The sequence below is a fragment of the Rhea americana genome, unplaced genomic scaffold, assembly GCF_003343005.1.
Source record: "Rhea americana isolate MKP2758 unplaced genomic scaffold, rheAme1 scaffold_239, whole genome shotgun sequence".
In the NCBI taxonomy this organism is placed as follows: Eukaryota; Metazoa; Chordata; class Aves; order Rheiformes; family Rheidae; genus Rhea; species Rhea americana.
Window position 1 is genome coordinate 108,613 of NW_028186356.1, and position 22,372 is coordinate 130,984.

The 22,372-nt window shown below is 42.9% G+C and overlaps 1 protein-coding gene across 1 annotated transcript in view; it reads left to right on the top strand.

Annotated features, from left to right (window-relative positions):
* The first annotated feature begins 5,727 nt into the window (after window positions 1-5,727).
* NEGR1 (neuronal growth regulator 1) overlaps window positions 5,728-22,372 on the top strand; it is a 134,333-nt gene continuing 117,688 nt past the window's right edge. Inside the window, exon 1 of the mRNA XM_085306349.1 lies at window positions 5,728-5,847. Coding sequence (XP_085162475.1) covers window positions 5,823-5,847 — 25 coding nt within the window. The 5' untranslated portion in view covers window positions 5,728-5,822. The remainder of the gene's footprint in view (window positions 5,848-22,372) is intronic.

Consider the following 22,372-nt stretch of genomic DNA (forward strand, 5'->3'; position numbering starts at 1 on the left):
CAGCATGGCGCTTCACGGCACAGCACGGCACAGCACAGCGCGGGGCAGCACGGCGTGGCATGGCACAGCACGGCATGGCGCTTCACGGCGTGGCGTGGCGTGGCACGGCACAGCGCGGCGCGGCGCAGCACGGCGTGGCACGGCACGGCACGGCATGGCGCTTCACGGCACAGCACGGCGTGGCACAGCACGGCACGGCACGGGGCAGCACGGCACGGCATGGCGGTTCACGGCACAGCACGGCGTGGCACGGCACAGCGCGGCGCAGCGCGGCGCAGCCTGCCCCCGTGGTCGGCCTGCTCCCTGCCGAAGCACTCGCGGAAGCTGCAGGGCGGCGAGGCGCCTGGCCCGAGCCTCCGAGCAGGCCGGGGGCAGGCGTGCGGGAGGCCTCCCCTCGGCGGCTGCCCGCCCGCCGGGCGGAAACGCTCCCCTCAGCTCCCCGACCGCGGGCCCGGGGTGGCTCAAAACCTCCGCTTCCGTTTCGCGCTGGCCCGCCGGTGTGCGTCGTCTCTAGAGACTCCGACCACAACAGCGTTTCGGGCAAAAGAAAATGTAAAAAACCTTTTTGTTTCCACAAGTCTTTTTGTCCGTGCAATGAACGTAACAGATAGCTATCGCCTGTGTGTGAGGCTTAGGGACTGATGTTAAAATGCTAGTCTTAAATAAAAAGAAGGAGTACATGTTGAGATGAAGTGCATGAGAAACTGATTTTAGGGGAGAAGGTGAAGAAGTTCTGCGCTAGCTCCGGTGCAGCGTGGCAGCGCAAGCCTGCGGCCCAGGCGCCGGTCAGAACTTCGTTCTTCCTAGGGTCACTCGTTGCAAACTCTCCTGCAGGCAGAGCTGGTTGTTGTGTCAGACAAATGCTTGTGGAAAGACCGCTATTCAGTCAAAAAATTAGAAATGTTTGGGGAAAATAGACATCAGTCTTTGATGTGAAAAGGAAGAAATCCCTATCTGTCATTCTTGCTCCTCGGAAGTCGTTTCCACTAGGCAAAACTGTTGCCTTCCGTGGCCAGTCGCACCCTTCAAGTGAATGTGCAGCTCCGGGTGGCTGCAGAATACTTAAAAACAGCAACTGCATCTTCAAAAGTGAGAAGTCATTTGTAAATAGAAAGGGATTAAATTTGTTAGATTAGAAAACACCTGAAATGAATCATTTGATTGTTTCTTGTATGGAGTAAATACACACTTTATCCTTCACACTTGGCTTGTGTTCTGGGAGAACACAACGTGTTGGCTGCTCCTTCGTTTAAAGGCCATCTCGTGAAAGGCAGTGCAGCGAAACCTGCGTCAGCGCCCGGTCAGTCGCTCCTGCTATTCTTGGGAGCTCCGTGGATTTTGAGCAAATGTGGAGAAGGTTAGTACTGAGCTATTGAAAGAAACTGTGCAAGGACACCATAAAGTCTATTTTACAGGCAAAATATTTAACCTGTTTCCAAGAAGCTTACTCAAAATAATATTTTTACTTTGAGTGCTGCATGCTTCCCAAATACAACCATGTTCAGACAAAGTAATGGACAAAAACTTGGAATGGTTTCTCCTGGTCACATTTTCAGAAATACTTGTTCATGATTTTTTCATCAAGCTTAAAAATGTCCCTCAATAACTGAAATCTATTCCATTTTTACTCCTGTTTCCATATTTTATATTGCAATTGTATGAAGGATTCTTTTTGTTAATCAGTGGTGTATAAATGAAACTTGGTTTTAGCAGACTTTCGTCTCTATCAGTGATGAGGAATTGATGAAGCAAAATGTCTTTGTTTTCAGGATTAGTTCTGTTTCCAGCGAGCCGCGGCAGGGAGCGCAGGCGCAGCAGCAGGCCCCGCGCTGCGCGCCGGGCCCCGCGCGCCCTCCTCGGCCGGCGGCCTGGCTGCGCGGAGAGCTGCCCTGCGCGGAGAGCTGCCCTGCGCGGGCGGCCCGGGGCGCGAGGCGCCGCTCTCACGCCTCCCTGGCCGCGGGGCTTTCTTGTGACGGAGCGCTGACTCTCAGGAAAATTCCCCTTTCGTCTTTAATTAATACCCTTAAATCTCAACTTTCTTTCTTTTTTTTTAAGCAAGGCTAATCTTTTCTTCTTACAAGCTGTACAAACACGAGGGAATTTGGAAAGTGGAGCTGTTTTATGTGCTGGGACAGAAGCCAGGCCKGTCTCGCTGCCCTGGGGGAGGAAGGCCTTTCGTGCTTGTGGGTGTGTGGATAAACGGGGAAGATTTAAGTGTAGTTCTAAGCAGTAACAGAATCCGCAGGCTGCCTTCAAAAACATTCCTTTATAACCGGATGTACCCGGCTGCTCTAGAAAGGTATTGTAAAAATACCRGTGGGCTTTTGAGGTTTTTCGGCTTCCTTCCCTATCGTCTGTTCATTAGAATCAATTAAATAGTTTTCAGAAGACCTTCAAAACGATGCCTGCCTTCTCCAAGCGAGTCCAGATCCCAGACAGCTCTTCCTGCACAGGGTCTCGCTGAGCTCGCCAGCCCTAAAGCAGTGTTTCTGTGACATCCCAATTCTGTGCTATATACACAGTGGTTCTGTAGCTTGTGTTGTAAGCAGCTTCTATCAGAACCCATCAGATTTCATGTTGAGATCATTAATTAAATGATTAAATAGCTATTTTCATGATCCATTCCAAAGTATTTCAGCCTGTTGCATCCAGTTTCTTCTTTCTGATGGGAATGTCATCTTTTCCCCTTTAAGGAATACCATATGCTTCATCTACAAAATTAGCATTATCTCCACCTAACAATTTCCATACTAGCATTATTTTAATGTTTTATCAAAGAGATAACACCTGTCATATTTTTTTCATTTAAAAAAACTCTTACTAAATAAAAATATCCCGTTTTTCTGGGAGGACTCTTGTTGCACTTTGTATTATCTTCCATCAACCTTATACTTGTTTTAAAGCTAGAAATTCTGTTGAGGTCCCAGWGAGGGACAAGCTAAAAATTGCTTGGTTCGGTTTACCCATTTTCTTAAATATCCATTTTCCTAAATATGCTCTCTTTAAACTAGGTTTATTATTTTCCAGGCAGACAGTATCACTTTCACTTTGTTTAAAAAAGAGACTCCTGGATTTATAGCTCTGTGGATTTGTAAATCTGCGACTTACTTCTGAACGCTGACAAGGTATCGCGCTGCAGTTTTGGGGCTCCGTTTCGCCTCCGGCACCGTCGCTTCTCCCGTCCCGTTAGCCGCTTTGTSCTTCCCCTCCTGCTCGGTGTCATCTCCTGCTGCAAAGCTGCAAAGCAGTACTCATGTCACTGATACTTASATACCTTAACCCCACTTCCTGCCGCCTCAAAGTCTTTTTAATCACCTGGTAAACAAAGATCCTTCTGTGCGCGCCGTCTTTGCCCCTCGCTGCTCCGGCTCGGGGGAGCTGTGCTTGCTGACGGTGCCTTCCAGGCAGCGCTCTCCCAGGCCTGTCCTGCGCACGCTCCACGTTACTGCCATCTGCCTTCACTCAACTCTCGTTCCTGTCCACCTCTGCTTAGGACAAGTATTTCCTTGCCTATCGCAAAGTGATACTTAAGAATTTTCTCTGTGTATTCTTTGTATTCTCACCCTTCACTGAGCCCCATGTCCGGTTGTCCTTACTGCTGCGCTTCCCACGATGATGTTTTCYTCCCTCCTTTGCTGCTCACAGAAACCATCTTTCTGGCTGAAGTACAGGAGAGCAGCACCAGTCAAGCCAGCTTTCCCTCCTCCTTTCCACTGTCAGGCAGTACCGTGGAGAACAGCGATGGTGTTGTCCAAACACTGGCTTGAGGGACAGCCCAAACGCCCGTGGGAGCTGAGGGCTGCTCAGCGATCGCCTCTCTGCCGCCGGCCCGCACACCACCACCGATGCCGCTCCCGGGGCGGCACAGGGGTTGAATGGCTAGCGCGCAGCCTCAGCCGGCGCCCGAGCAGGCGAGCGGCTCGGTGGCCCCTGCGCGCGGGGCGCTGGCTCGCCCCCGCAGCGCCCGGCCGGGGCAGGCGGCGAGACCGCCCGGCGGGGGCTGCCTCGGCGCGGGGCTGCCCGCTCTGCGGGCTTCCCCTTCCCTGCCTGCCGCAGCTCCGCGCACGCTCGCCGCTTGCTAAGAGCTGCCGTGGACATTATGCACCAGCTCCGTACCGCTTTTCCCTCCAAAGCTTTTGTGATTGTGCTTGGTTCTCTGCTGGGTTTAGAGCCTGCTGGTGACATTGAGTAGTGTCCTTAAAAGTCTGTTTCTCAGTGTGCACGGTGAAAGCCAGCAGCTCACTTAAGACGAAAAGCTATTTGGAAGAGAAGTTAAAAATGTTTTCTAATCCACAATAAAAAATATTGACAATAGCAGCATATTGCAGAGCCCTAATTACCTGAAGAGGTTTTATGTCTATTTTACYTTTTTTTTTTTTGGTTGAATATCTACAGAAAAGATTTTCAATTAACACTGACATTTAATGCTCATATTGGTTTTTCATTCTGCAGATGCTGACACTGACTACAAATTAGATTTTGCAATATACCTTGTTCTTTTTATTTTTCAACTGATTAGTTTCAAACAGTTGGCAGTACCCTACAGAGTTGCATTCAGCTTGCAATTTCGTAGCAATCTCAAGTACCATGTTCAAACCCCCAAGGTACTGTGCAGAAATGCTGTCAAACTCTTTAGATGTGTGTATTTTCATTCTCTAGCTGTAGTTTGTACTCACTCAGAAGAAAGTCTTTAAAATTTTTGGAGGGATATTTTCAAGATAAAATTTAGAAAGAAGGGTATCTGTCTGGGATATATCTGCATCTGATTGTAGGGGATGTTATTCCTAGAGCTTCAGTTAAGCTGTTATATCCTTGAGAACACTATTTTTGGTAATCTTTTTTAATAAAYAATAATTGTGCAAAAGCTAACATATGGCATTAAAAACAAATCACAGTAGTTTGACTCACTGCTGTACCACTGAGGTTTTTTGAATTATTTAAAAGAGCTTTGTATTTCATTGCTGTTGTCATCTAGGAAATCCAAGCTAATTCAGTGTATATTTACTTTAAATAAGATATTTAAAATGTAAAATTAGCAATTAAAAATCTAGATAACCTTTTAAAAGAGAAATTTTCTTTAGATTCTAGGATGTCATTATATTTTTTTGGTGGAAATCATTTCTTAAGTCCTTAACTAAGCAAGCAGCAGTTTATGCTGCCCCTGGAAAGGCACAGTAATTTCGTACGGGCTTGCATGCATGCTCCTGATCACTGCTGGCTGAGACTGGAGCTGAAGGGCTGCACTCCAGTGTGCTGTTGCACGAAGCCTTGGARTTCAGTTCAGAAGTAACTGAGACTTCCTACCTACTTTATAATAGGAAAATCTGAAAGGAAGAACATAGCAAAAAYATTTATTGAATGTTGAACCTTACAGACATGCAAGATAGGGGTTTTATTTTATCATAAGCCAAAATAATCTTGAAAAGTATTTTCTGAATTTGAGACTTGTGTTTTGAGGTTCAAGTCTAGCACGCCGTAGTTGTATTGACTATTGGTGATTTTTACCAGTAACTTGCTATTGACTCTTAGACTGAAGTCTATAAATCAATGGCAAGTTAATGGTATTTAAAAACTCCTTACATTTTCATACATAGTGCTTCATTTTTTCCCACAGGTGTTACTTGGAAGATGGAGCTTCAAAAGGTGCCTGGCTGAATCGGTCGAGCATTATTTTTGCTGGAAGTGACAAGTGGTCTGTAGATCCTCGAGTTTCAATTGCAACAGCAAACAGAAGAGAGTACAGCCTGCAGATACAGGATGTAGATGTGACAGATGATGGTCCATACACTTGTTCTGTGCAAACTCAACACACTCCTAGAACGATGCAGGTCCACTTAACTGTTCAAGGTATGTGTTCAAATTACTGATTTTTATTTGCAATGTGCTAAAAAATCCAGGTTTATAGATAGGAAAAGTCAACTAAGTCTGCTTTTTTAGTATATATTTTCTAGAATATATTTTCTCAGTCTAATTGTTTTTTTAATTAATTTAAATTTACCTCGCTTAATTGATCATGTATAAAATTAGGATTGCCTCCAGGCCCCTGCTGTTAGATATTTAGCCCAGGGGGGTGTCTGTTGATCTCTACAGCACTGACAACCCCTGCTGAATGCTTTGCTGATTCAAATGAGCAAGTGGACCACTAATACTCCAACTTGCCAATATCAGGTTTAAGTCCCTATAGCTACTGCCATCGCCCAACAACCTGTCATAAAGATATCCTTTCTTCCCATGACATGCTACCCCATTTTCTTGGATCGTCTTTTTTCCTTATTCACTCTGTTGACTATGATACATACCAAACATTATTGCCTGTCTTACTGACTATCTTAGACTAGAAATGAAATAGGAATGCAATAGCCACAGCTCCATCTGATGTATCAGCAATTGAGTCAAGCTCTGACTGTCCTTTAATGGTAAATTTTGTTGTATTGCATTAGTAATATGCTATAGCTAATTATCAGCTGAGGAAGTGTCTGGCCTAATAACTCCTCATGTTCAGACTTCATTTAACAGTATTTCTGGTGACATAACACCCGACGTAATAGCCAGGCACTGTCATCATGTTCTTGAACCAAGTAGCCATCCAGTGTCACCCCAAATGGCAAAAGGAGAGGAGGAGTCGGCYGCGTTCTCCAGCAAACCTGTGTCGCGTGTGCCTGTCCGGCTGCCCCACATCCCAGCGGGAGGCTAAGGCAGGGCTGTGGTTCGTTGTGGTTTCTGGCTACCAGCCAGGGGATAATTTGTCATTACAGGCAGCTGGTGGAGCAAATTCCAAGCTGAAGTCACTTATTTTGGGATAGCAATGGGCAAAGAGTCCTAATAGGCCATTTCAGAATAGACACTTGCAGTGCTGTGGTGCATGAAGTCTGTGTCACAGTGCAAATTTTATCTGTAAATGTCTGAACGCAGCTGTTGCCACGTAGAATGGAAATGGCTTTCTAATGTCGTTGTGCTCTTGTCTCTGTGTTGTGATGCAAAGCAGGGGAGTTTTATCTGTATAGAAGCACAGAATAATTGAGGTGGGAAGGGACCTTAAGTCCGGCCCCCAGCTTTGCCACAGGTCTGCTGCATGGCTCAAAATTTGGTTATTATGCATATAGTATTCAGCTGAGTCATTTAAAGTTGCATGTTGCATTTTGAGGCACTGAGTTCGCAGAGGGTTTACAGCCTCTGCATTTGAACACGGGTACCAAATACAGCCAGCCAGAAACATCCTCATTTCCTTGATGATGCCAAGACGTGTTCAGAAACAGACAGAAACAGAGTGTTGCTTTTAGTATCAGCAAACTGAAGCCCTGCAGGCCTTAACCAGACTGTATGTAATCTGAATAATGATGTGTAGGTACCAAAGGTGACTTTTAACTTATCTAATGAAACCCCATACTTCGGGGCTTTTTAAAGCTGACTTTTAACATTACCAAATGAACATGATGGAAGGAGATTTTTGTGGTGGACAAAGAGTAATGACACAACTTGCACAAGCCTACAAGGAGGGGAAAAGGGTTCTGCTCCTAACACTAATCCTGTTACTGTAACACACCATGGAGCAGTCCTCATAGATCAGGACCCTGTGGTGCTAGATGGTGGAACAAAATGACAAGACAAGCTTTGATGGTCATGTAATAGAAGTATCAGAAAAAGACAGCGGATGGATGCCATGCGACAGAGAGCAGAGCGCAGTCTGTCAGGCCGAGTTTGCAGGTGGTGATACAGGGCGGCCCTGGCACGCCAGCGCCGAGTCCCGTTCTCCAGCAGGAGGTTGCTGACGAGCGCTGCGAAGGAGAAAAACGGGCTGCTGTGTAGGTTCTGGAGAGACAGTTCTTCAAGGGCAGCCCAGTAGAAAGCATGAAGATGCTTGATGGTCCCGTCCTTCTGAGTCGGTGGGTAGGGCAGCAGGTGGCTTGCTGGAAGCTGCCCCTGTTCTCAAGGTGCTCCCGAAGGTGAGCTGCAAGAAGAGCTCAGGAGGGTGTCCCGCAGCCGGTCAGCAGGCCCTTCCTCTTCCCACAGCGTTTGCCTTACCTGCCAGCGTGCATTTGTCTTACCCCCATGAAGCTTTACATATGGAGTTCACTAAATGTTTTACTGATATTTAAAAGAATATAATATATCATTAGAGTACCTCAAGTGTTGTTTCTGGTCTGCACCATTGTAATCACTGTTATAAAAGCAAGAATTAATTAGCTTAAAAAAACCAGAAAGAACAGTTCTTCAAAAACAGAAATTAATCATTGATTAAAACCAAAATAAACAGTGAAGGCAAAAAATTAAGCTGTTTTTGCTGTAACATAAAAATCGATAGTTTTAATTTCTTCCAGACAGTAATTTTCTCAGAGAAATATTGTCTAAGATCTCAATCCTATTAATAAAAGACATCCATTTATTGCCATGAGATGCTGTTCTGTTAGAAGCACTGCAGAACAYGGGTGTAAGTTTTACATTTTGTGTATCTTTATTGTATTATTCCAGGGTGAACAATTCTTGGCTTTGATTATCTTTGTAAGAGCTAATACCATCACACGAGGGGCTAAAAAACAAAGCTGGAAATTAATTTCATGTATAAAACATATAAACAAAAGCTTATAATTAATTAAGTTAACTACAAGAATATAGAGAAATAATGACTCAATAGTTAAAAATATGCATAATTATTAAGCGATTGCATTTATATCTTCAGAAATGCAAAGTGTAACCTAAGGCTTTAATTTATTAGTCTTTGGTGTAATCATCATTAACATTTTCTTTTGCATTYTTAATGAGTAATAAAGCAATGAATATAAAGCAGTAGACTTTAAATGGCAATCTCTATTAATCCATATGGCACACCCAGATCCCTTACAAATAACATGTGAAATGTTTGTCAGACTAATTATTTTTAACTGCTGCACCTTTTGATCCTATTGGTTTGTAAGCATGTCAGGCTGTAGTTTTGCAAGAACTAAGTATATTTGTTGCATAAAGAATATTATTTTATTAGTTCAACCAAAAAGCCATAACTTTGTCATTTCTATAACCTTTTCTCAAAGGCAGCTATCGTGTGAAGACCCCTATACATGTTGTTTGTGTAGGGGAGTTAGTTCATGGAATATGGAAGTATTTATATACTATTGGACTGGGAAGCTGCAATGAAGAAGTTCTGACATTTTCAATTATTATTTCAGTTGGATATATATCCAATTACTTCAATGTTATTTCAGTTCTATTTTATATAGCAAATAGGGACCAGACTGTGAACCATAACCAGAATGCGAGAACAGCACAGCTAGAGCAGGAGAACCATTCTGAAGATAAATTTGAGAAGTCGCTGTCGCCGTGTTTTTCCCGGGCAGCTGAATTAGCAGGTAGCACGGAGGGAAGCTGCGGCGCTCGGGGCGTGCAGAGAGGGGCTGTGCCCGAGCGGGCGGAGCGGAGACTCCCCGAGCCCTCGGCACTCGCTGCCGCCCGTGCCGTCGCCGCCAGCGCGCTCCGAGCTGCAGAGCAGCGCGCTGCAGAGCGCGGGAGTCATCAGCTGTGCACGCCTCAGGGTTTGGGCTGTGAACTTGTGCTTTGATTTAAGCAGGTAAACAGTTTTAACCGAATTGGCTGATACTTCCACCGCTAATAAACCAGTCACTTCACGAACCTCCATGTGCTGTGACTTGGGAGGTAAAGATGTGAGATTTATGCGTCCTTTGWAATGGAGATATACCTGTTGGAAAACAACCAAGACTGTAAAGAAGACATCAAGTAGCTAATTGGTGCTGTAAGTTTATATATCCTATCTTGCTGAATAGGGTTCATAGGGACGATATAACAACATTTTATAGAAGCAGTTTTATGTTTTCTTTTAGTAGTGTTCATGACTTCAGACTGAAGGATTAGAAATAACTTCCACTATTAGGCAGAAATAAAGGAAAGGAAAAGAAGATCATAAGCCAAAGTAAAATCGTTCAAACAAAATGCTTGTTTTCCATTTACATTGTGAATAAATTATCAGCAGCAGATCTGCAGCAGCACATGAAATAACAGAAGCAAAGGAAAATCTGAGAAGCGAAGTCTTAGCCCTTCAAAATTCCCCTGCCCTACTGGCCATATCCTGCTGAAAAAGAAAGGCTCCCTCCAAGGGAAGGACCACATTCCCTTGCTGAAAACAGCAGAATGTAAAGGGCCTGGGGTGTAGGCAGTGCATCATAAATTAAAAGAATAAAGATCTATGTCTGCTCATAAGCTCCTAAATAAGTTAAAATTCTGAATTCTGAATTATTTGCTGTGAAACCCTCACTTTTAAAAACTGTACGAGTCCACCTGTCCTTTTTTTTCTTTTGTGTGTGCATCTGTGAGATCTTTTTGCTAGTAGATGGCATTTTGAATACTCCTTGCTGTGCTATTTGGGCTGACAATTTCCAATCTTATTTAGAGAGTTTTTCAGAGAATGAATACTTTTTAATGAGTTAAAGATGCCTATTTTACATGAATAAAACTGATAAAGGTGAAGAGGTCCAAGCCACAAAATCAGCCTTCTGGCTAGCTGCTGTGGCTGAGTCTGTAAATGGTTCCTGGTTTGTCCTTGGCTTAAAAATCTGATCTCCCCCTCCTGCTCTTCTTCTTCTTCTTTTTTTTTTTTTTTTTGGTCTCTTCACAATAGCATCCCAAAATGCTATTTAGGCTACATTGCACTATTGTGCACTCACAGATTAAACCACAGATCTTGCGCACGGAGTTACTGTCCAGTACTGTGGTCAGTAAGGGCCGTTGGAAGAAAGCAGCAGCCTCTTGCCATTGCTGCCCCACGTGCACGTGTCTGGAGCGGGGGAATTGGCCAAGGGCATTCAGGAGATCACTGGCAGAACTTGGAGCTGAAGTCAGATCTCCCAAATCCCTGCTCAATGCCTTAACAAGACCACCAGAAGTTAAGTTTACAGCACTATTATGTAATTAAATCTATTTGTACCGAGGAAACTAAATGAGATAAATAATGAAAAAGAAAAAAGCGTAATGTCTCTTTAGCCCACATTTACATCAATGAAAGAAAAACCACATGCAGAGGAGGAAGAAAATCCAGTTAATAATATTTCAGTGACCTTATTAAAAAGACATGAGCATTGTGAAGTAATTAATTAAAAGTTTAGAAGGTAGGAGTTCAACTCAATCTGCATCAGAGCCAGATGCTTGATCTGCAAAGGCATGAACTGCAGATGATTTAAATATCAGATGTTTGCCATAGTAAAGTTAGAAGATGAAATACCTCTTACCATACTACATTACTCACAATTTTCTAGGGAAAGGTTGCATTTTCTGAAATTTCTAATCTGACATCTATTCTGTCAAAGTTTAAATTGCATCCTCTGAGCTTGTGTTTCCTTTGCAATTTGCAGAAATATTAAGACATGTTTACCAGTATCCTTGAGAACTGATTTTGGTTTAGGGCAGAGTTAAAGGTCGAAGCCCAAAGTCTTCAGTTCTCCTCATGTTTTATGGGTGTCAGGATACAATAATGAGGCTCTTGCACCCTACTGGAAAAGTGTAAGTCATACTATTGCTTGTGACTGGTAGGATCCCTCAATACTTGCATTAGGTGCATGTAAGAAGCCCCTGAAAGGTAGAGGCCAGAATATAGTGTTCAGAAATCTGTCGGCTGACCAGGATTTACCAAGATGATCGGGGAGCAAAGAACATAACTGAAAGCGATTGTTTCGCCTAATCTAGCAAAATGAAGGCTCAGAGTGAAATTTGTTACTCTTTATTAATAATAACAACAACAATAATAATGCTGTGAATCTCGGGAAGGGAAAATAATCATGCAAGTTAAAGGATAATACTTGTACAAAATTAGACAAACCTAACCTGGTCTGAGTGATTTTTATTGAGAAATTAGGAGAGGGTTAGTGATGACGGCAGCGTTCTGGGCCGGGTGCTCAGGAGGAGCGGCTGGGGCGGAAAGGGGGGCTGTGAAGCCAGGCATACAGTCTGGTGGTCCGTGGTGGCCATGGTGGTGTTCCTAGAGGGGCTTGAAGATCTGAAAACTGCGTTTGCGTCTGAATGCCAAAGAGGTGCCTGGCAGCACTCTCAACCTTCACGATGATATGCACCGGGACCTGGTGGCCCAGTCTGAATCTGGAGGTATTTTTTTTCAAAGCTGTATTTCGGTCTGGACGGTGGATGCACAGCTCGAGCTTAACTCAGCTGTTAGCACGGACCTTTCGCTAAACAGGCCTCACTGCCGTGAGCAGCCCCGACCCTCGGCTCCCCGCTTTGGCTGCCGTCACTGCCTCCACCGCCGGCTCCAGCTGCCTTCCTCGTCTAAGCGCTCCCCGTGCRCTTCTGCCTTCCCATCCCGCAGAGGCTGTGTTCCTCATCCTCTCACCGCGTACTTCTGTGCTCCAGGGCATTTGCCGGCTCCCTGCTACATTCAGGAACGATTTTCTTCGCTCTCTCTCTTACCTTAGTGTCGAGGGGTAGAGCACTAATGCTGCAGTTGCTGTCAGGCCCAGATGGGCTGTTGGGACTCGTTGGCTCCCTGCTAGTACTGAAGGATGCTCAGACCTTCTGATTCATGTATTTTGTTCACATTCTTAGTGTTAAAACAATACCAGTTTAGGGTGGAAAAGCAATTCTCCCTCAAGACAAGGACCTTTATTTCCTTTATTTTCCTCTGTCTTCCTCTGTGGTGTAGCAGTGGTTCACAGTTTCAGCGTATTTCATAAAAACATTTATTTGCCATTACAGGGTCAATGTCATAGGYAATATTCTCCCAGGTCTCTCTCTGTGACGTATGGTAGGTTCAGCCTGCTGTAGGATCGTGCATATGACTTGATATGTTGGACGTTTTTAGGCATTAGCTRCAGAAAGTAGAAGCAGCAAGCGTTCCGTGAAGCGCATCTCTAGCGTTACTCTGCAGTGACAGTTTGGTGCCCGAGCAGTTCGCCATGTCCTGGTTTTACTTCAGGTCGTAGGCARCACCGGCTGACGGCGTTTGCAGAAGTGCCTGTCTTTCTTCATCGGCACTGCAGGCTCCTGACTTTCCCATGTCGCAGCGTGGTGCCTAAACTTAGGACGCTGAAGCCAGTCTGTTGTGTCACCATGTTGTTTGCTCGTTCTTCTTAAAGAGCATTCCTGAGCTAATTCTTGAAATGTAAGGAGGATGCTTCATGCTTAGTTTAATTCAAAAAGAAGACTCAAATGATTTGTGTAATAAGCTTYCTCTATGAAAGGCGAGGTGAAGGGGCAGATAAAAACTTGGAAAATTTAAGACACCATCTCTTTAGCATTTCCTAAATGTATAAGCAAGCAGTGTCTGAAGTTTAAAATATAAATATGTTGTTATTGATTTTATCAGTTACTTMTTTAACTACCAAAATGCTAACATTAGGGAATTTGTGACACAAAAGCTTTCTTACATTARTTACTTGATATCTTAATTTTGATTTTAATATACTCCACACTGGGTTGAATCGTATTCTCTTTAGGGACTACTCCAGAAATATATCCTATATGAGACACTGAATTTATTCCTCTTCTGCCTTCTCAGTATCATTTCATTTCTATATGTAAGCTGTATATGATACAGTGTTCATGTAAATAATTTAATTAGCTATGTAAATACAATTTATAGATTTAATCCATAACTGCAATCAATGTTTTTGTTTTAAGCCTGTATAATATTTCCAAAGTAATACTCAAGGCCTTTTTTCTGTTTCATAAGCCGCCTTAATGTCCCCTAAATATTAATGTATTGATTTAGTCTTTGCAATGTTTGCAAAGTCTAATTTATTTCCTCAGTCTGGCCAAGAGGGACTTGCATTTGGAGCTAACAAGATCAATCTTACCCAAATTTATTTAAAGTGGGACAAAATAAATATGCAAAAGACTTCTAAAATCATACAGCAACCACTTTCTAGCTAAAACTGACAATGCATTACTCTTTTAAATTGCTAGCATTCAAGTAGGATGTCAGTTTTAGTTATAAAATTAACTTGCTAGTGCCAGCCACTGTTATCATCTTGTCCCTGCTCAGCACAGTCAGAGAAAGACTTTGCAAAATTGTTCCATAGATCGAGGTAGCTTGGTGAGATTTACTCAACGATGGAAACCCTTACAACAGGCTGAGCCATCGGCTTCGGTAAAAAACTTGCTTACAGTAGCTGTTACCATGAGCTATATATAGAGGAGTTGTCATTACAGTTGAAATGTTTTTTTCTAGTGCTTGTATTCTTTTATCGATTCATTAAATTCTTTCTACATTCTTACATTTCTTGACGTTAAATTGAGCTGCAGGGGTATCTCTTTCTGGTAAATGTATGTATAGCTTTTCCCCTTCTTTAAAAGATTTTTAAATCATGAAACTGTCTTCCCAGGAATATTTTCTCTGAAAYAGAACAGGGTTACACTAGTTGGAAACTAACAGTTCTGGAGTGGTGGAGACACTTTACCATCACTGCTGCAATTGAGTTTCCATTATAAACCTGAAATTGCCCTCCTCTGAAATCTGCAGACAAAAAGTAATTAACACAAAATAATCATTTGCTCTCTGGTCCAAAGTCTATTAGTTCTATTGCATTTGAATTAAGTTGAATGAGTTGTTTTGTGACCTGTGAGAGCCTTGCAGAACGTGTTTTCAGCACTGTCCAAACATTCTTTCTGTAGCTTTTCACTTTATGCAACAACACCAGAAGCAGAAGTGAGGAGGAAAAACCAAGGGGGTAGGCAAAAAAGTGTAAATTGGGTTAATGAGCTTAGAATGTAATGCAAAGGGCAAAACCATACATGATTACATTCTGCAAGCGCGGGTCTGCCTCGAATAAAACAAAAGCAACAGGACGGAAAGGCCGTATAGACTCCAGTGCCAAAGCGTGAKGAAACTCTTTGAAAGAAAGATTTTAGAAAGGGTTTTGGAGAGAAAGCCAGTTCAGAAGGAGCATTTATCAGAGAGGYGCGTGGGTGCTGGTTGGACCCGGGAGGTGTCAGGACGGTCTGAGCTCAGACTCGCCGGGCTGGATGGGCCCCCGTCGCGTGGTTATGTAGACCACGGACAGTGGCACTCGCGTGAGGCTCCTGGATCCCAGCTGTGCTACAGCAAGTATCTGTTAAATGTGCTGCTGTGCATAAGAATGATCTAAAGTGGATGAAGTAATTAAAAACCATCAGGACAGCTTCTATTTTTTATTTTTATTTCTCGTTAATTAAAGTGAGGATTATCTCCCTAATCTTCCACATCTAAATGAAGCAAAAGAAAAGGCTTTTTGTTAAGGAATTTACAATTGGAAGTGTTTGACTTAAAAATGCGAAGATAATTTCATGCTTAGCACCCCTTAATCCGGACTGCGGGCAGCACGGTCGAGCGTTGCAGAGCTCCGCCGGCGCGCCAGCCCGGCGCGAGCGCTGCGCCGCGGAGCCGGGCTCTCGGCCGGGTCCTGGGGCGGGCGCGCGCCGCGGGGCAGGCCCTGCTGGCAGACGCTGCCGTGCGGGGTCACGCGGCGCCAGCCGCTGCCTCCGCGGCCGAGCCTGCGCTCTCTGAAGGCTCCGTATTACTGAATCTGCAGCTCCCGCTGAACTTAACTGCAAAACTCCTACCGCTCCAGGCAAAAAGGAGTCCGCGCTCATTACAAGATTGGCTTGGAGGACTGAAAAATTGGAATAGTGTTTCCTCAGTTGTAATTCCTCAAAAATTTATTTATCATGTGAAAATAAAGTGTGGCAATACAGATATTTTAATTGCAGTTGCTTTTTCAAATGTAGTTTCTTTTAACAGGATCCTGCAAGCCTTACTTTGTAACTGCAGAGAAGTGCAGGAATATTGTTTAAGGACACTAAATATGGCATGGAACTCCAAAGGATTTGGCTGCTTACAAGTACGTGTCTAGCAGGTACTACAGGCACTACTTTTTCTTGTCTCACGTGCCTCTTTGCAGTGCTGGTGATTTCATTAACTTAATTAAAGGCAGTTGGGCTGCCCTGGAGAAACTGAGCTAGCGCTTATGTTGTTAATTGTTACCCCCGTTCAAACACTGCAAGTGTTTCTGGTGGTGTGTGCCTTGAATAAGTGGTGTCACATTTTATTGAGCTTTCTGCTGCCTATCACTGTGAYCACTGTGATCACTGTGACTTATTCGATTTTCCTCATTTGATTTCCGGTTATTTCTGCTTCAGGAGCTTTAGAATGGCAATTGTCAGAAGTAATAAAAAGGTGTCCTGGGGGAGATGTATAATTTTTGCTTGGAGTAGTGTTACCAAAGACAGGAAGTTAAATAGTGTTAGAGTTTTTTTTGAGACCAACCTCTGCCACTCCTACACAGACTGGCATCTTTCTTACTGACTAGATTTGAAAAAAAGAGATATAAATTATCCCACCTTAAGCAGGGTAGATCAGGATATGCTATTTTTATCTTGCAAAAAGAGTTTTAATCCAAATATTCAAAACAAAGTCTCTCTAAGGAGATGCTAAAAACACTGATTTTCTTCTATGTGCATTAAAGATGAMTTCTGAACATTTTTGAAATTTTTCTGTTTCTTTAAAATTGAAAACATTCTAAAAGTATTCTGGGGGTCAGGCTGTGGGCAGTGAGATTTTTATGAGTTTGTCCACGCAGCTTTGTAGCTGGCACCGCTCGGATTGCGCTGTCGCCCATGGTGCGCGTGGGACGCGCGTGGGACGCGCGTGGGACGGGGCAGGTGCGCGACGCCGGCGCGGCCTCGCCGCAGCGCCCTTGCTCGACGCCCGCCTCTCTGCTCAGCGCTTCCACCTTCTGCTTCGTCGCGGAAAGCGTTGGGGAGGCTAAAGGGTAGGGGCTGCAAGCCGAATCCGGTACTTAGCTGCGTGGTTCAAGCCCTTCTCAGTTACTCTGTAACTTTTTTTTCCTTTTATTCGCTCTATGGGCAGCAGCAAAATGATAATAATTTGGCTCAGGACATCAAACTATGTTCACACGTACTTTTCGAATCAATTATTTATTTAAATTTAAAATAATAAAGATCCTGTTCAAGGCACACGTGTGCCAAAGATTATTATTTTTACCATATATACAGTTACGTGACCTCTCGGTAGCACTGAAATAACTCTGCGGGAATGCAGGGAGCCAACTAGCCAGGCACCCATCGCCGCGCCGTTGCCAACACCCGTCACGGCAGCCCGCGCCGCTCAGGCGCACGCGTTTCGCAGCGCGCCCAAAACTCGCCCGCTTTGCGCTGCTGCCGTGCAGGGCCTGGAAGCAGGCCCGGGGTCCTGCTTTTTACTCGGCTGTAATTTATCTTCACTTTGATTTGGCRTTGGATGCTCTTACTGAGTACAGGAAGGTAATTCACTTCCTACTTGCAAGGGTTGATACAGATCAATATAAAATTCCGGAATTAAARATTTCCTCAGCTTATAGTAATGACTGTGGCTCTGGCATGAGAAAGGTGAGCTTATGTGGAGGAGTGCAAAGAGCTGAGAAACTGAAATATTTATTGCCGCTGAATTTCTATTTTAAAGTGTAATTGCATAACAAGATTGTTCATGAGTCTGAGACACCAGACTCGCAAATGCAGCGTAAGCTACTTGACAAACCTCAAAAAGAAACTTGACTTGGGCAAGCTAGTGCCACCAAAGCCAGTTGCTCATCTGTGAATATTGATTTTCTGCAGTTATTTACTGCGGAAAAGGAGCAATGCTTTGAAGACATGACCACAAGCATGCATTAGCATCTCAGGAAATTAAAAATACTTTCTAGGACTATTCTTTTAGACATTAGAGTAATCTCTCAGGAAAAAGGGGAGACATTCCTTGCCTGAACTTCCTAAAACTAGAGAGAAGAGCGTCACAGAAACATCAGGATAGAACTAATTCTGTACATTTTCTTTGTGTAACATGACTGGTTTTTTCCAAAGCARAGACTTTCAGAATTACACTTTCCTTTGCTATAATAATGAAAGCCCAAACTCCCTTTTAAATCACTTAGCTGTATTGCAGGTTAAATGACTCTAATTATGAACATTGTTCTATGTATCAGTACAGGCAATTATAATTATTTAAATATAATAAAAATAACTAATTTTAAAAACAATAAATAGAAGACAAATTATGCAAAACAAACATATAAACATATTCTATATATTGTATGATATAGCATAATACATAGTATATATATTAGCATATAAAAACCATAATAAATTACAAGACTTCATCTTTTGACAGAGAAAAAAGCAATTCTTCTCCACATCTAAGTTCTTATAAATGTTTGATGGCAATTATTGGCAAAGATTTTTTTATAATGTAGGAGGCTATTGAATGACATTTCTAATACACCTATGATTGTGTAAATAAATAGCATTATAAGTGCATGAGTAAGACAGAACAGAAATATTCCTGGTGTCTATCTATACTGCAGTTTMATTTATGGTATGACCTTCTTTCCTACTGATAGGAAGATATGCCAGGATGAGGCATAAATAAGTGGTGACTGAAAAGCTAAACACAAAAGCAAATGAAGTAAAAATTAAATGAGGATAAAAAAGTGTAAGRAACCTTCCCCATATCTTTTTACCAGGAAGGAATGGCTAAGGAAGTAAAATAATGAAGTATATTTAAGCTTATAGMAGTATTAATGCAGGGCACATAATGCATCTCCATGGTATTCATTTCCTTTTGTCAGTGTCTTCCCACACTTGTTTTTTTCTTTGAAGAAGCATCAGCCGTAGAAGCGAAACTAGGCCAAGCACCAGCAGAAGCAGAGCTGCTGTTCTGCGCGGTGCACGGGCAGGGAACTGCGGAGGGCTTAAGCCGAATGCTTTCAATAAAATGAGCCGCGTGCTGCATGCTACACTTCCAGTCCTAAGCTAGCGAAGCTTATAGCATAGGAAATTTGTTTTGGCTTTTATTGCCTTATATGATGCATAATATTTAAATCTGTGTTGCATGCTTCTGTTTCTGTTCTCCTTTTAAATTAATGACATCCTCAGGAGATTATTACCTAGAGGAGTGTAAGGGGCTGTGATTTATGTCCCTCGCAGGTAACTCCGCCTTAGCACAAATGGACGCATGACCTTTAGTATACTGATTATTTAATAAAGCTGAATAAATTATACATAAGCAAAAAATTCTGCCTCCAGTGACCGGTCCATTAATATAAATCCATAATCGGGAAGAGATAGAAAGATCCCATTAGGAAAACCAGATGAAAGAGTGAAATGCAGGAACTTGAAGTACTTTGGAGCTGCAGACTGGGTCAAAGACTCCGAGCGTTCARTCGCAGTTAAGGTATGCAAGCTGTTGCCCTCACACTGCAATCGTAGCAACAGCTGTCAGAGTAACTAATAGTTTGGTTTAATTACAACCTAATTAAGTAAGCACGTAACTTGTGCATAAGATTTCTTTATGAAAAGTTTCAAGTCTGTTTCATTACCTATTAAGATTCTTCAAGGCAAAGAAAACAATTAAAGGCAAAGATAATTTTCCTAAATGAAGTATTAATTCATTTGGTCCCAGAAATAAATTAAGAAATATGTTTGTAAATACATTTGCCAAAATTTGGAGGAGGTTACACAGATGTTTTCATTCAGAAYGAAAGAAATTAGTCCTTATTTTAAATTGTGCTTAACAATTGTGACTGATGCAACTATAACACTTACTGTGTGAATTAGAATATCACATAAAGTGTCCRTAGATTGCAGCTCCCCTCCATGCCAAGAGCTGTGGACACTCTGCTTCCCAAGGCAGTTTTCGGACTGTGGGTCCAGAGCCCCTGAAGTCGCTGGTGTTCAGTAAGCAGGTTTATCAGAGGTTTCCTCATGCCACTAAATTAGATCGAACTGACTCTTGATTTCGGCGGCGCCCGAGGGTGGGGAGCCGGGCGGAGCGGGGCAGAGCCCCCGGCCGCGGCGGGCGCCCTGCCGGCACCGCGCCGGGGCTGCCCTGGCCCTCGGGCGGGCGCGAAGGCTCTCGGGGCTGGCTGCGCTTCTCAGGTCTGGGGAAACGCGGCGTCTGCGCTGGAGACGAATCCAAGTTATTCTCCTGTTTTCTACTACATCGTTACAGTGGTGATTCACGTTTTTATAGCATATTAACTAAGAGAATGATTTTCTATTTCCTGCCATGAAAATGCAGTTTTACAGTTCCTGCAGTTGCACCAAAGAATAGTATGGCTAAGTCGTCATCTAGTATGCAGTATTAATTTGGTCTGCGTAGACATAAACCATTTCACATAACGAACTGAGTGAATTAATTTCAGAAGAACAGTTCAGCAAGCACCAGACATATTACGATACTTGAACGCAGCTGCAGACTCACAGGATAGACTRAATTAGAATACTGTTTGTAGCAAATAGTAAATCGAAGGCCTCTTTGAGGCAATTAAAATCAGAGCACCCTTTGGAGCAAACAGGCATGAAAAATGCCATTCTTGCACTGATTTTTCAAATGCTTCAGTTTGCAACTTTTCTTGAGTGTCTTACAATTTGTTCAGAGACGAGCAGAAYTGAGTGGCCAACACAGCAGTGCATTTTGGTGAGTTTTTCTTTTGTTTATGAACTAGTCATCCAGCTATAGATGTGCATTTTCCATAACCGCAGTGGTGAATGAAAATTATTAAAATAATCCCCACTTGTTAATAACTCCACTTCAGAACTGCAGCCAGATACCCTTTGGTACTTCCACGCTACAGCCGGTGAGGAGTCACAGTGACAAGTGSAAGTCTCCATGGGGAGGGGGAAGGAATTGCCAACCAGGAACAAATGGGAGAAGGTAGAAAGGTAAAACCATGGTTTCATCCAGATTTGCATAAGTATATGTGTTATTTTTCTTCTGCTCTGTTCACTAACATGTAAAAGATCCAGCAAAACACTCCTGTTACAAAGGGGAAATTTAAATAGTTTTTTTTTTTCCTTAAAGCAATGGTTCACTTTTTCATCACTGGAGACTTTAGTAGGATTTTTAATTTTTAGAGGTTTTGCCCTCACATTTATGCTTTCATTAGGTAATGCTGARATCTGAGTACACCTAAGGATTTTACCTGGCTTTATCTGGTGTGGCTACGAGCTATGTTGTTCCCTTTACAGGAACAAGTTGTGTAACATGAACCTGGTYGTTTTTAGGAACAAAGCTTGTTATGAAGAATTTTCTTAAAGGAGCCACATAATGAAAACTGCATGAGATAAACTACTGATGCTGTATTTATTATATATTTTAATTTATGGTGCAGTAATAAGGATAATAAATGGTAAAGGATGCAATATTTTGACACCATACAAGAAAACTATAGCAAAATGAAAAGTATATAGCATTATTTCTTAATACATATATAATACAACCCTTAACTCTTTATTATACCTGTTTCTCACAGATTTTTTATCCCAGCTGTTCAGGTAAAAGCTTAGGAATGCTTGCAAATAGAATAGTCTATCYCCATGGCTAAATTTTGAAAACTGTGCTTAGGGAGATTCACATCTGTTCATTTGCTATGTTTTTGGTATCATTTTTCCMTGCAACATTTTGACTATTTAGCCCTTCAGGTTAGTATATTTGTTTAAAGGGAAAAAAAAAMCTCATGAGAGAGATGTGAATTTGAATTGAAGCACCCAGATTTGAATGGATAAAAAGGCACTTAGGGAGCTGGAAAATGCAGGCACATTCATAAGCCTGTGATTTTCAAACCTACCTCAAGGCCAACCCTGCTACATGTATTACAGTGGGACAAAATGAATAGTTAAATTTTTGCATTCTTGTAAGCTTTTATAAYACCAAGAGCTGAAACATGGAAATGTAAGGTAGTTATTATATTGTCCTCAACAGATCAGTCATTTTGTTGTTATTAATATTCAGAAATGTACTTATTTAACATAGACTGAAATTTTAATGAYCCACACTTTGCATTTTAAATATAATTTTATTTGACCTTCTAACATCAGTAAGAGAAGACCAGAAAATTCACTTGTAGTGGCAGGATTGCTTTGTTAGATAAATTAGATCCTTGGCGAAAATGCCGATAATTAACACAACAATTCCATTATACAGTAAAGGAGAATTTATGAACAAATACTTCTGTCTGAAATATTTTAAAGCAGATGTATTGATTTGTTTTGATAGTGCGTTGAACGTACTTAGTACATTAAAACGCYTAGCCTGTAAATATTCCAAAACCTGTGGATGGGGTAACAGCTGCTAGGAGAGGCCTGCGCACCGCTTGTCCCGAGGGTGCCGCGGATTCCTGGAGTTCGGAAGCAGTTCCTGCCAGCCGGCCGTGGCTGCTGGGGGGTCGCTCCGGGGGCAGAGCGAGGCCACGGCGCTCGGCGCGGGGTCTGCCCCGGCTCACCGCTCTTGTCGTTCCCCTTCGGCAGCGGCTCTTTCCTTTTCCCTTTCCACGTGGCCCCCTCCCTCGGAAACTCTCCGGCGCCCTGCAGACGCCGTGCGCGGCAGGCCGGGCCG